The following is a 15,370-nucleotide window of genomic DNA, read 5'->3' on the forward strand; positions in this document are numbered from 1 at the left end:
GTACAACAGAAATTGAGTTACAAACACCTGAAGATAAAACACATGTGGAGAGAACAGATATCACACATGAAGAAAGACAGCCAAAACCTGCTGATTTTATTTCAGACAAAATTGAAACAAAAGATACAAATGAACTAGTGACACCAAACCCTTCCAGAAAATCTGCAGAAGACTTCACAGTAACCAGACAAGAGATATTAATGACAACAGAGACTCTTGAAACAGAATGTACAACAGAAATTGAGATAGAAACACCTGAAGATAAAACACCTGTGGAGAGAACAGATATCACACATGAAGAAAGACAGTCAGAACATAATGGTTTAAGTTCAGAACATCTTGCAACAAAAGGTATGAATGAATTAGTTGTATCCACCCCTTCAAGCACACATGAACATACTGTCATAGTGACTAAACAGGAGATAGAAATGACTACAGAACTTCCTGAAACAGAATGTACAACAGAAATTGAGATACTGACCCCAGAAGATAAAACAACACCAAACCAAGAAACAGAAGGATCTCAGTCTACGGATGAAGACGGTTGCTTTGGATTAATTCATCGCACCAGCTCTGGGTTGAAAAGATGCCAGGAGAAGATGATGAAAATTAATGATTTAATGTCAGACCATCTTGCAACTGAAGGTACAAATACATTAATTACAGCAACCACATCTAGAAAACTTACAGAAGATTTAATTATGACTGAAAAAGAGATATTAATGACAACAGAGACTCTTGAAACAGAATGTACAACAGAAATTGAGTTACAAACACCTGAAGATAAAACACCTGTGGAGAGAACAGATGTCACATATGAAGAAAGACAGACAAAACCTGCTGATTTTATTTCAGACAAAATTGAAACAAAAGATACAAATGAACTAGTGACACCAAACCCTTCCAGAAAATCTGCAGAAGACTTCACAGTAACCAGACAAGAGATATTAATGACAACAGAGACTCTTGAAACAGAATGTACAACAGAAATTGAGATAGAAACACTTGAAGATAAAACACCTGTGGAGAGAACAGATATCACAAATGAAGAAAGACAGTCAGAACATAATGGTTTAGGTTCAGAATATCTTGCAACAAAAGGTATGAATGAATTAGTTGTGTCCACCCCTTCAAGCACACATGAACATACTGTCATAGTGACTAAACAGGAGATAGAAATGACAACTGAACTTCCAGAAACAGAATGTACAACAGAAATTGAGATACTGACCCCAGAAGATAAAACAACACCAAACCAAGAAACAGAAGGATCTCAGTCTACGGATGAAGACGGTTGCTTTGGATTAATTCATCGCACCAGCTCTGGGTTGAAAAGATGCCAGGAGAAGCTGATAATAATTATGCCATACAATACTACACCAAAACCACAAGAGTTTTCAACTGTGAAACATAAGCAAGAGACAGCAGATCTATCTTTCATATTGCAGAATGCACTGCAACCATCACCTCAGAGTGCTAAACAAATTACCCAAAATAATATGGATAAAGTTGCTGAAGATGAAAATAGCCACTTCTACTATTTCAATGGCAAGTTAAAAAGAGTTGAAAATCATGCATTAGGGCTAGAGTATGAGAACAACACTTACACTAACCAGACCATGGGACAATCATAGTATTCTTGCAGTAAAATTTTAAATACAAATGATGTTATTGTACTTATGTAATGTGGAATCTCTTACATTACATTTTCATAGAGATCAAATCACAGTATGGACTGTCGGTTTACCTACCATGTCAGTGTCACTTCATATTAAACATGTAATGTTATAATTGTAAATATAATTCTAAAGTAAGTTTATGGCAGCTTTTTAATTTATATTTCCTGTAACTAAAGTAATATATAATAATAAATATAATTATGATTACATACATGTGATTACTGTTGTAAATAACAATACAAACTGCATTATTTATTGTTTGTTATTGACCTAAGCTAGCTATAGCTAGATAGATAGACATAATGACTGGTTATGCTCGGCTGTGATTGGTTCGTGCGATAGATCCCGCCTCTTGTGTTCCTGCCAGTTCCACATTGAATCAGTCTGAATGAACAATATAAAGGCATTACTGGGAAGACTATTAGAAAAGTAAGCAACCCACACTTAGATATAACCACTAGTTGCCTCAAAAAAGGTCTTAAAATTGCATGAAAACATGATCTGTGATAGACAGACAGACAGACAGAGAGACAGATAGATAGATAGATAGATAGATAGATAGATAGATAGATAGATAGATAGATAGATAGATAGATAGATAGATAGATAGAGTAGTTACTGCTGTCGCCTGATTACACCGAGGCTACAATAGTTGAATGTTGGACTTCAACTGTCAGTGTGTCTTGCTGTCTTGTGAGAGGAAATCATGACTGACTAATTCCAGGTAAGAAATAAATACATAGATAAAACCTGCTAGCTGTGATGAGGAGCAGAGGACGTTTTCCAAAGTGTCTCAGCCCGGTTCAGTAAGACGATGAAAGGAGAAGTTCAAACGAGCGGCGGAGAAACTTTGAAGGAATAACGATCCACAGAACACAGCGATCCGGTTTTGAAAAGGAGAATGGACACATTTGCCATCATTTGTGTGATCTTTTGAAAGAAAATGTGAGGATTATTTATTATTTTACTTCATAACATCATATCGGATTCGCCTTTCCACATGTGGGGAGGATGAATCGATTTCGGTTTATTTATTTGTTATTATTTTTAGAATAGCCCTATCTGTTGGTTTAGCGTTTTACATAACTTTTAACAAGCGGCTATAGCACTTTTTAGTTAATGCAACATTAACATTGTATTAACTTTATTAAATTCGTTTTTAATTAACTAATGTAAATGGCAAGATTACAATCTTAAAATCTCTCGTCAAGTATTTTGTGATGTAAAAATATAAAGTTATTATAGGCTACTTACGTCATCGATGCATTCATTAGCTAGTCGTAATCGTATTTATTTGCTTGTATATTTATTATGAAATAGACACATAAATGTGCAAACAATATTTTTATATAATGTAAATCCAATTTACTGTTTACTGGTGTGTAACCACGGTATAATTTTAATAGAATATTATATTAATATTGGGAGAACGGTGCAAGTTGCTTGAAGGTAACGTTGTCTCAAAGAGAGTACCTCAAATTCAAACATTTAATTTAAATTAAATAATAATTTGTATTTTATTTTGAGTTACCTATATATTGAAAGTAGATTTCACCCAAAAGTTTGGACTGTGTTCTCAGCACATGGACATTCAAATCATCTGAACCGAACCATGTTTGTTGATTTGTCAGCATATTGCAAGATTACAAGATGAAGAAGAGTCAAGAGAAAAAGTGAAATCAGGCATCAGCAAGAAAGAGCTGGAAAAGAGAAAGGAAATTCTACTGACATACTGAGAGTCAACAGTGGGGCATCATTATAATGCTGGTGTCACACAACTTCTGACTGAAGAGGTTTTTGTCAAGCAGTGTAGCAAACTGTCAATAAACACAATAGATTGTCCACAGTGACTTAAAATCAATGCTCCCTAAGCATATCCTTAATAGGAAGGAGATAAAGGCATGTTTTCATCAACAAAAAGGAACAGCCATGAAAAATCAAAGAGAAACAGATCAGTACTGCACACATAACCATTCATTAATGTAACTTAAACAGGCACTCTGTAGAAATCGTGAAGATTAGACTCCACAGATTGTTAATAAGTTGCTACACAATATTTGGCACTACAACCGAAGAATCCAACACACTGGTGTTCTACAAACAGCTAAGACCCTTGACCTTCATCAGTATGAACCTGACTGCCCATTTCCTGGACCTCATGCTGAAGGCTTCCAACCTCTCTCGCTGGCAGTTCATACAGGAATTCTCCATTCCTCCTCTGGTGGCTGTGCCCAGACTCCCTAGCGCCCTGCTTCCGGTTTTTGGCCTGCTCTACGTGCTCATCTTTGGGCTTGCAGTGGTGGGAAATGGGGCGGTGCTGGTTCTCTTATGTCACAGGAAGGCTCTGCAGTCTCCCAGCACCTTCTTCATTTGCTCTCTGGCACTCAGTGACCTCCTTATATCCATAGTGTGTGTTCCTGCCACACTGCTGCAGCACTTCTTCACCAACTGGTTGGCAGGTAGGCTTAATTTTTTTCACACTTGGCAGAAATCAGTTTCTGTTATGTTTATAATGCACCATAACTGTCTAAACAATTGGTCGCCCACTTATTCCCTAACTTTTTATGATTCTCCTGATTTATAGCTCAATCTCAACACTATTTAGTGAGATCTTTGGGAAAGCAAAGCTTTAAGCATATATAGTTAATGCATGGTCAAAGCCACTGATGAAGCTAAGGGTGATTTCATCACTTCTGGTGAGCACTCGACAGGCAGTTAAACCAAGTGTGAAAGCACCCTAACAAAGTACTTGACCTCTAGTGCATTCATCTCACAATTCAACGTTTTTAAATGGTATAGTATTGTTCAAAGAGTAAAGGATTTCTGTGCTTTCTTCACATTCTTTTTTCATCTTTCACAAAACTACATTTCGTCAAAAGTTTGTGCTGCAGTACACATCAGTATATGTGCACAGATTAAAAGATGCACTTGTAACATGAAATCATGCCAGTGAATAAATCATGTGCAAAACTGCACTTAGGCCTGAAATTGAATTTCTGAAGTCTATCCATAATAATGCAGTACCGTATATTGCACCTGCATTACTGAATTAAAATGCAGGTGTCTTTTGTACCATCTTTGAAGCACAAAAATTAGCACTGAGGTTTTTAAAAAGACATAAACTGTGCTACAATTTATTTAGGCATCTCAAAAGAATGTCAGATTTTTTTTTCCCATCTCTAAGAAAGGGTATTTTATGTTAATAATAATAATAATTATTGTTATGATTGTAAAGGTACTGTACACAAACATGATGGTTCGGTATGTACAGTACCTCGGTTTTGATGTTATGGTTCGGTACAGTTTCGGTAAAGCAGGGGGAAAACAATATTTCTTTTTCTTTAAATAGTGGTGTACTAAAAAAAACACACATTAACAATTATTAAAAATGTATTAAGGATAAAAATCTACCTCGGCTTACGCTCTTAACTATAGTGAGCTCTTTTACCATAAGCCTGTAAGGTTACAGTTAACAACAGAGCCCAAATTCAATTTAATTACCTTTTTTATTTTTATATTTCGCGAAATGCTCTTCCCTTGATTTCATTTAGCTATAGCACACTTTAACAAGCTGTGGACACTGATGATTTCCTGAGGTTAATGCACGTAGAAACGTGACATTTTGTTTACAAGCTGTTTCATTCCCAGGTTGAAACACTGATTAGCGATTACATGAGGCATGACATGTTCATTCATGTTTATTTTGTGTTAAAACTATTAGTAAAGAGGAAGGGACGTTCGTGCTGACTCACACTCCGAGTTACCGTTTGAACCGATGCGTTTACAGCGACCTGTCACACCACTTCAAAGTGCATGAAGATGGCATTTATGGTTTGAATTTTTCTGAAAAAAAGGACATCATTTGAAAGATGAGACTTCGTTTTTTTTGTCAAAAATAGCAATATATAAAACAATATATACAGTTTACAATGAAGTTCTGCTCGTGCAGTGGTTAAATCAATGCTGTATTTGTTCGGTAGACATGGTACATTGTGTCACAATGTTCCTCACCCCAACAGTGGTGCGAAAAAGTTTTTGCCCCCTTTTGAGGTCACAAACTGACGGTCGGAAATTTTTCTTCAGGATTTTCTGAGTGCAGAATTCATGGTTCTATCAATTATGGCAAGTCGTCCAGTTCCTGAAGATCATCACACTACCACCGCAAAGTTGAACTGTTTGTATGGTGTTCTTTTTATGAAATGCTCTGTTTGGTTTTATGCCAGATGTAACAGGACACACACCTTCCAAAAACATAAACGTTTTTCGCTTCAGTCAACAGAATATTTGACAAAGCCTTGGATAATCAAGATATTTTTGGGCTAATGTGAAATGAGCCTTTGTGTTCTGTTTGGTCATCAATGGCTTTTGCCTTGGAACTCTCCCATGGATGTTGTTTTTGCCTAGTCTCTCTTATTGTTGAATTATGAACACTGACCATAATTGAGGCAGGTGAGGCCTGCAGTTCTTTAGATGTTTTCCTGGGTTCTTTTATGACCTCCTGGTTGAGTCGTCGTTGCACTATTGGAGTCATTTTGGGAGGCCCGCTACTCCTGGGAAGGATCACCACTGTTCCAAGTTTTCGCCATTTGTGGATAATGGCTCTGACTGGTTCGCTTAAAATTATCATTTAAAAACTGTATTTTGCATGTTTACTTGCATTATCTTTGTGTAAAAGTGAAATTTGCTTAATCTGAATCTTTTAAATGTGACGAACATTTTAAATGTGACGAACATTTTAAATGTGACGCACTGTACGTCTTCATCATTGTCCATAAAGACATTAATTGCGAACACATTTCCTTCTATCACTATTAGTCCTCCTCAGTTTAATTTTTCTTATGTGTCAACAGTTAATCCTACCTTCTGTGTATACTGTATATGAAAACTGGTCAAGCAGTTTGGTACTCAGTATTTTTTACACAGTCTTTCATCAGTTAATTAGCCTGTTCTCAAATTCACTCATATTCTGTCTCAACTATTCACTCACTGTGCCTCATGAATTTTTTGCCCGACAGGAGATTTTCTGTGTAAGTTAATACCATTCCTACAAGTGACGGCCATCGGGACCAGCATGCTCACCATGACATGTATTGCTATAGAACGTTTCCAGGGAATCCTTTATCCTCTGCATGTCCGCAACAGCTACTTTCTTTGTCATGCCTTCAAAATGCTGGGTGAGTTATGAAAAGAGGTTATTAAAGATATCTCATACAACAGCAGGTAAACTCATCCATTGTGAAAGCCCCATTTTTTTTTTACCTTTCCCCATTGTAAGGGAACCCTTCTAAAAATATAAGGGTCCTCTTAAAAATATTAAATTATATATGTTTAATTTATAAACATCTATTTGTACAGTGTGAATTTAATTTAATTTTGTAATTCATATAATATTTTTTGTTATGTTTAAATCAAAAAATTTTTTTTATGTTGTCAGTACAGTAAGGAAATTAAAATATTATATATATTATAACAAAAATATTCTCAGCGTAATATTTTCTCAATATATAATCAATATTTTCTCAAAAATATTTATTAGATTTATTATTGTTAAAAAAAGTGTCATAAAAAAAAGAAATAAACTCATGAATTCTAAGAAAGCAGATAAACAGTAATGTTATCAAATATAGTAAATTTAGTTTGCAGACTCCTTGCAGTCCTCAGACATCAATAATATGAAAACCTTGAGCTAGACACTGCATAGAAAACAAAAAATATTGTGTTTTTTGACTTACTTTACAGTGACCGTGTGGTTGGTTGCCCAAATATATTAAAGAATGTTTTGTCCATATAATGAAAGTGCAAACCAAATTTGAACCCCATTGACTTATGGACAAAAACAGTGACCTTTTTCAAATCATCTTCTTTTGTGTTCTTTTGAAATTCTACAAAAGTACAAATGTTACGTCTTGTCCCTCATTTTACAGTGGCTGTGTGGTTGGTTGCCCTCGCAATCGCGGCTCCCATGTGGTTTGTTCAGAAAGTAGAGGTAAACATGCAAACCAAAGAAAAAAAATCATAAAAATACTACATTCACATTCTGTCTGACATTTTCAGAACAATCCCTATCCATTTTACACATTATTTTTAGATTAAACAAGCAATTTAGTGATTGCTCCCACTCTGCTGCAGGGACATATTATTAAACAGACAAAACTCAAGTCATTAACAGTCAAAGATGAGGAACACAATGAAATAGGTCCTAAACATCAGTATTTGGCTCAAATAGTAGTATCAGCTAAATCTATCTGAGGAAAGAAAGAAATGTCCTAGTTTTCATTAAGTTTATGAAATGGGTTGTGATTATTAAAGCAAAAGACTAAATGAAATTAAAAAAGAAAAAGCAGCTGACAGTTTAAACATGAGCAGAACATGTCTCTTGCACGTGCAGTTTTCACACATTTTGTTCCCCTCAAAAACATGTTGTATGCATAACTCCAAATCACATGATCATGATGTCATGCTGTTTCAGGAATTCAGGAGAAACTTTATAAGAAGGATAATAGCTGTCTTTTATCGTTATTAACGCCAGTCAGTAAATCAGTCCATTAGAGTTCATTTGGGAACATGATGAATTATCAATAATCACAATATTATTAGCTGAACAAATTCATTAGATTGAATATTTAGCTGCCTCTAGCCTTCCCGCCATCTGTCAAACCTTTTTCTTTTTTTTTTTTTTTTTCGAAATAGAATAGAATGAAGGGCCTACATAATAAGTTTCCTCTTATTTAACTATCCAGGTGAAATATGACTTCCTGTTTGATGTCCACCATACATGTTGTTTGGAAGTATGGCCAAGCCAGAGGCAGAGGAGAGCCTACACTACCTGTCTGTCCGTCTTGGTGTTTCTGGCCCCCTTGGTGACCATGGCCATCCTGTACTGGAAGATCATGCGAGAGCTCTGGGGCAAGCACAAAGTACATGATGTCATGTTTCAAATGCTCCCGGGATCTGAAATCAGCAAGATTACCAGGTTAGTCTACAACAGTGGGTTTGCTTACTATTTTATTATGCATTCAACAAAACATTAATATTAAATTCACTTCAACCAAAGTTACTGTAACAGAAAGAAGCTAAATATATTAAAGGGATACTTTACCCACCAAAACAAAAACTTTGTTGAGGTTTTATTCCATTTCAACTATGTGCATTGGCAGAACAAATGTATGATAAATATGTTTGGGGGGGGGGGGGGGGGGGGGTGAAATGCTATTTCGTGCATACTGAGTTTTTTACACTGTTAAAGAGTTGGATTCCCATGCTAAACATGGACAAAGTTTAAAAAATTAAGTTGAACGTTTGATGGAGTATTTTTGTCCCAAAAATATTCCTTCCAGTTTGTCACAAGTTTCGGAAACTTTTTTTTCGCGTATGGCTCTGTGTGACGTTAGATGGAGCGGAATTTCCTTATATGGGTCCTAAGGGCACTTCTCCCGGAAGAGCGCGCGCTCCCGTAGAGCACAGCACTCAGAGCACAACAGACTTCACTGATCAGAGTGAGAGCGTCGCGAAATGTCACAAAAAAAGTGTGTTTTTGGTTGCGAGGGCAAGACAACCCTGCACAGATTACCAAAAAAAAAAAAAAAAACAAGACCCAGTTTGACGCCGGATTTGCATGTCATTTATTTCTTAAGGATAATGCAGTCCCAACGAAAAAGGGTCACGATCGCGTGTTGAAACCGCAGGTGGTGAGTAAAACTGCTTCAAATATCTCTGTGTTGTTAACTTAGCTATCGGCGTGTAAGCACATCAAGTAAACCTCTTGTACACTTTTAAAGAAAAAAAAAGACGACATAAAGTGGAACTTAGTCATTTTCCAAAACCGCTAAGTGTAACGGAGGCCAGCGAGTAGTGGCTGTGCAGGTAAACCACCCCGATCTCAAGAGACGCACTAGCAACAGACGCTAGTGGCTGTAGCCATTTAGCCTCCTTGTTAGAGGAGACCCGGGTTCGAGCCCTGCTCGGAGCGAGTGCGAGGACCGTCAGAAAGGAGCCGGGAGAGAGGGGTTACGCAATCAAATATATACAGTTTCAATACTACCACATAGAGACGCTGTTGTAGTCGTTGCTGCTGCTCTCGTTCGGTTTCAGCCTCGGGATCTGATTCTGGATCATAAATAAACGGCTGAATCTGACTGATAGCCATGGTTTGTTTTGGATGATTGTTTTTTTTCTTCACGGTAATGTCACAGCTTCCAAACGCTCTCAACGCAAAAGCCTACTCGCGCTCGTGATTCTTTAGCTCCGCCCACAGCCTACAGCCACTCGTGTTTTTCCGAAAAAAATCGGCACAGACTATTTTTCTCTTATAAATATAACAAAGCTAAAGACTTTTTGGAGATATAAAGGATGCAGTACTACTCTATAGGTACTCAAGATTAACAGGAGATTGAGTAAAAATGAGCATTTCACCCCCCCCCCCCCTTTAAGGAACTTTTTTTCCAGCTGATGAACGTAAAAAAAAACTGAATACAAATCAGAATACAACTGACTTTAAGTATTTAAATATTTAAAGCAGCAGACAACGTCACTGCGGCCCATGCTTATAATGAACAAAATTTTAACATGCGCTTGTGTGGACATTAATATAGTTATTGGTTTTGGTGTGAGTGGGCCTTAAATAATAATACTGTGTCTAAAATATAAGTTACTCAATACTTACTTATTATTTATTGGACTGCAGTATAAAAGCAATTTTTTTTTCTTTTGAATATATTAAAGAATGTTTCAAACTCTTTGTCCACATAATGCGCGAAAGCAACACTGGACCCCATTGACTTATATTGTTTGGACAAAAACACTGTAGTATTTTTCAAAATATTGTCTTTTGTGTACCACAGAAAAAAAAAGTGAGGTTTGGATCAACATGAGGGTGAGTTGTTAATGAAGAATTTATGTTTTTGGGTGAACTATCCCATTGAGTAAAATTACAATCTAGTGTACAAGTATATGACTCATTTATATCATTTAAATGATTATAATCATTTATATAAATCATTTAAGATATAGTTCACCCAAACATGAAAATGATGTCATCATTTACACACTCTCGTGTCATTCCAAATCTGGATTTACTTCTGTGCAACATCAAAGATAACATTTTGAAGAAATATTGGTTACCCAACCATTTTGGTGACCAACGGCTTCCATTACGTACAGTGTGTAGACAGAAAAACTGAGACTTTTCTCAAAATGGCATAGATGTCATAGTCATAGATGTTTGTAATGACGTGAGGGTGAATAAATGATGAAAGAAAATCAATTTTTGGGTAAATTATCCATTTAGTGATTAAGATTTTGCAATGTAAGCATCATTGCAAAGTATATAAATACATTCATATGGTACAAAGTTATAGGACAAGCTTAAAATGCAACACTCGGTTTTATAAAACATATAACAGGGTGTCCTTGCTCTTTTCACCAAGGAGCCTAAAAAAGTTGAAGGCCCCTGGGCTAATAGCGCAGCATGGATACTCATGTGTTCAGAACCTAATGATTTTGACAATAAGCAACACAAAAAACACTCTTTGTTTGTCCATCTAATTCTGGGAATCACACACTGCTTTTGAAAGGTCAGTTTAGCAGATGCTTTCATTGCCAACATAGCATAACGTCTACATTGTTGCTCTCAGTTCTCATGATCTTGGTAGACTGGTCCAAAGAAATGCTGTTTGATTGGCACGCCTCTATTGATATGCTTTTAACAATAGAAATGCCTTTCATTCTCAGGAGGAAGAAGCGTGCAGTAAGAATGATGGCCACCGTGGTGATGCTCTTTGTCGCCTGCTGGGCGCCGTTCCATCTGGTCTCCCTCCTGCTTGACTACGGTACCAAACCTCTTGTGCCCTTCCCTCTTGCTTATTGTTGTAAAATAATAAAACCTTTTACATGTTTCTGTCAGCCAGATGCTGTCCTTTCTGTGAGAGTAGAGTAAACCCATTCTCACTTCAGATTCTGTCCGTCTTTATCCCTTTCCTCCTCCCTAACCTTTCGTAGAGGTCAACACCTCATTCCTGTGAATCTTCGACAGGCAACCATTTGTTCTATTATTCCTCTCACAGTTATCATATTGGCAACTATTCTGAATTTGGTGTAGCACTTTTGTCTCCATACACAGATTGTGTGATATCACACAAAAATGCATTAATGCAGGTGTAGCATTTTATGTAATTCATAAACATCCTTAATGTAATTTATGCAAAAAATAAAAATAATAATAATAATACATAAGCAAGTGCAGGATATCAGAACTCTAGGAAATGCTTATGAAGAGGAAATATTTAAATTAAAAAAAATAATTTAATTATTTCAGTGTTATGTGCCGTTTATTCTGGGGTCGCATATATTTTTCTCATTATAAATGGACATGCAGTGTGGCTTTGGTAAATCCCTGCTTTTCATCTCTCTGACCTATAGAAGCTATTTAGTTCCACTTAAGAGCAAGACATTACCATAAAAGGCTGTTCACACCAACAACAATAGCTGTAACTATAAAGTTTAAATAACTGTTCTAATCCTATAAAAATAGAAAAGTTATAAATAAGGCAGGATATTGTTGGAATCACTTTAAAATTAGTTTTTTTTTTTTCAGCTGATGAACTATAAAAAAAATTGACAGCCAATCAGAATTCACTTGATCTTAAAGAGCTCGACTAGCAGCTTAGGATGTAACGCAACATATTGTTATTGATTTTAATATACTGTATATTCTATTCCTTGCCTTTTTTTCATTTTACCCTGCCTCTTGTTTTTATCACAAAAAATGAATTTGTTTAAAGCCCCGAAAAGTCAACCCTAAAGCATTTAATGAAAGCTTTTTTCCTTGATTTGTAGAGAAATTTCCATACGCTTTAATAACTGTACCTTGCATGTATGTTCTCTGAACTCAGGTCAGCTGGACCTTGATCTTGACTCCGAGTTTCTCTTAGTCAGCGTGGTTCAGATCCTAGGATTCAGCAACTCTGTGTGTAACCCGCTGGTTTATGCTGCCCTCAACACCACCTTCAAAAGGGACCTGCTGGCTCTGCTCACCCGAGGATGTTCAGGAGCAAGAGGTTGTTGCTGTAGCTCATGTTCCTGTTGGTCCTGGAGGAGTCACAGACGAGTGGGCATCTCAGCAGTGGAATCAGTGGAACCCAGACAGGGCCTGGAGACAACGTGTAGGCAACGAGGGATCAGATCGTGTAGTAAAACAGCATGGGAGGCTGAACCAGAGAGGCCTACGACTAACATGTTTCCCCCCATGAACCTTCTCAGCGCCATCAGGCCCAAAAAGACCTCCAGTACCATGATACTAAGTGTTATTGACCCTCCACACACAAACAGCACGTCTGGATCGGACCGGCATCTCAATCTCTGAGCCTCTGAAGACCACGTATGAACAAGACCACTTACAGCACATCATTAGTTTTGGTTCGGCTCGGAGAAAGACCAAAACACACTAGATAGCTTAGACCAAAGATCATACTTTCAATGCAGCCTTCCTAGACTTATATTTTCCAGCTAAATGTGTAAAATAATGTCTCATTCATTATTTATTTGGAATTTCTACATGAAATCTCTTTGAACGTTCACCAATACATTTTGTATTTAAATTTTGTATTAAAGGGGGGGTGAAATGCTATTTCATGCATACTGAGTTTTTTACACTGTTAAAGAGTTGGATTCCCATGCTAAACATGGACAAAGTTTCAAAAATTAAGTTGTACGTTTGAAGGAGTATTTCTGTTCCAAAAAGTTTCTGTTTTCTGTCACAAGTTTCGGAAAGTTTTTTTCGAGTATGGCTCTGTGTGACGTTAGATGGAGCGGAATTTCCTTATATGGGTCCTAAGGGCACTTCTCCCGGAAGAGCGCGCGCTCCCGTATAGCAGAGCAGAGAGAGGCTGTGCACAGACAATCACTGATTAGAGCGAGAGCATCGCGAAATGTCACAAAAGGAGTGTGTTTTTGGTTGCCAGGGCAAGACAACCCTGCACAGATTACCAAAGAAAAAACAGCATTAAGGGACCAGTGGACGGAGTTTATTTTTACAGAGCATCAACGGAGTTGTGCAAGTGTTTGTGTTTGTTCCCTGCATTTCGAAGATGCTTGTTTTACAAACAAGGGCCAGTTTGACGACGGATTTGCGTATCGTTTATTTCTTAAGGATGATGCAATCCCAACGAAAATGGGTCACGATCGTGTGTTGGAACCGCAGGCGGCGAGTAAAACTGTTTAAAATATCTCTGCCTCCTTGTTAGTGCGTCCGCCTCCCATCGGAGACCCGGGTTCGAGCCCCGCTCGGAGCAAGTCGTTGCTACTGCTGCTCTCGTTCAGTTTCAGCCTCGGGATCTGATTCTGGATCATAAATAAACGGCTGAATCTGACTATTAGCCATGGTTTATTTTGGATGATGGTTTTTTTCTCAAGGCAATGTCAGAGCCATTAAATATGTTTTTCAAAGGCTCTGGGTAATGTCACAGCTTCCAAACGCTCTCGACGCAAAAGCCTACTGCCGCTCGTGATTCTTTAGCTCCGCCCACACGTCACGCATCTAGGCGCTCGTGTTTTCCGGGAAAAATCGGTACAGACTATCTTTCTCTTATGAATATAATAAAACTAAAGACTTTTTGGAGTTATGAAGGATGCAGTACTACTCTATAGGTACTCAAGATTAACAGGATATTGAGTGAAAACGAGCATTTCACCCCCCCTTTAAGCTGAAACCACACATACACAAAAATTACATACTATGGGTAGAATTATAAACATGTAAAGATTAAATCTTTTCTTCAGGCCAAAAAAAGAGAGAAAAAAAAGTGTGTTCCTCTGCATAAAAATGCAGATACGTATATATATATATATATATAGCTGACTGAGAGGTCTATAAACTGGGTCTGTATAATACATGATAATTGTGTTTGAAGTGGTTTCAAAGATGACACATTTGCTTGGCGTTGATTTAGATAGCGTCATATGTGATAAAAGATGTGTGGATTCCTAACTTCAGGCACACGGTTGCACGGTTTAGAATGAAGTACAAATTCATATACGCACAAACGTATTAATGAGAAGTTCTCCTGTGCGTATCATAATGAATAAGCCACGCATTGATTAGTGAATGAGACACAGTTTCTTTTGATGTCAGTTTATGGAGTGTAGCTTTAAAGATTATTTGATGATTGTTTGGCTGTGCGTTCATGTCTCATATCCAGGAGTGTGCTTGCATCATGGAGTGTGGATTCTGTCTGCATGGATGGGGCCCAAAGTCTACTGGAAGTTCTGGGAGTCAGCAGGTACTCGCAGAGGTCTTTGGAAGTGCCCGGCAGAGTGCGGATGACACCTTCCATAAAGCCTAACAACATGCGGATTTACATTAAGACAGTTGTAGAGTTTGCTACATGCAATGTTTTATAATTTGAGACAACCTGGCGATGGAGATTACATACAGGTTTTGCACCCTGATACCTCAGCCCATCATAGTATGAACAGCTTTATGATTATAACTATTTAATTAAAAGATGGTATTTTAAAAGATTGTTAACGTGTATATTTTTCTATTGCTATGCACATCAAGTAGCTTAGATGATTTCATCTGTATATCTTTGTTACACTGTGACTTATTTTGATGTTCCACATTGAAAGTCTTCTGTCACTGCATACCATTCTCTTTTATGAACACTAAAGTCTTCTTTATCTCAGAGTAAACCCTT

General features: G+C 37.2%; 1 protein-coding gene across 1 annotated transcript; it reads left to right on the plus strand.

Annotated features, from left to right (window-relative positions):
- Positions 1-3,478: 3,478 nt before the first annotated feature.
- Positions 3,479-15,353, plus strand: LOC127942280 (pyroglutamylated RF-amide peptide receptor-like). The gene is made up of 6 exons (XM_052537963.1): positions 3,479-4,138; positions 6,695-6,853; positions 7,604-7,665; positions 8,420-8,652; positions 11,409-11,506; positions 12,569-15,353. Exons 1-6 carry the CDS (start codon positions 3,808-3,810, stop codon positions 13,036-13,038), a joined length of 1,353 nt encoding a protein of 450 aa, XP_052393923.1. The 5' UTR covers positions 3,479-3,807; the 3' UTR covers positions 13,039-15,353.
- Positions 15,354-15,370: the final 17 nt, after the last annotated feature.

The sequence above is a fragment of the Carassius gibelio genome, chromosome A21, assembly GCF_023724105.1.
Source record: "Carassius gibelio isolate Cgi1373 ecotype wild population from Czech Republic chromosome A21, carGib1.2-hapl.c, whole genome shotgun sequence".
NCBI lineage: Eukaryota > Metazoa > Chordata > Actinopteri > Cypriniformes > Cyprinidae > Carassius > Carassius gibelio.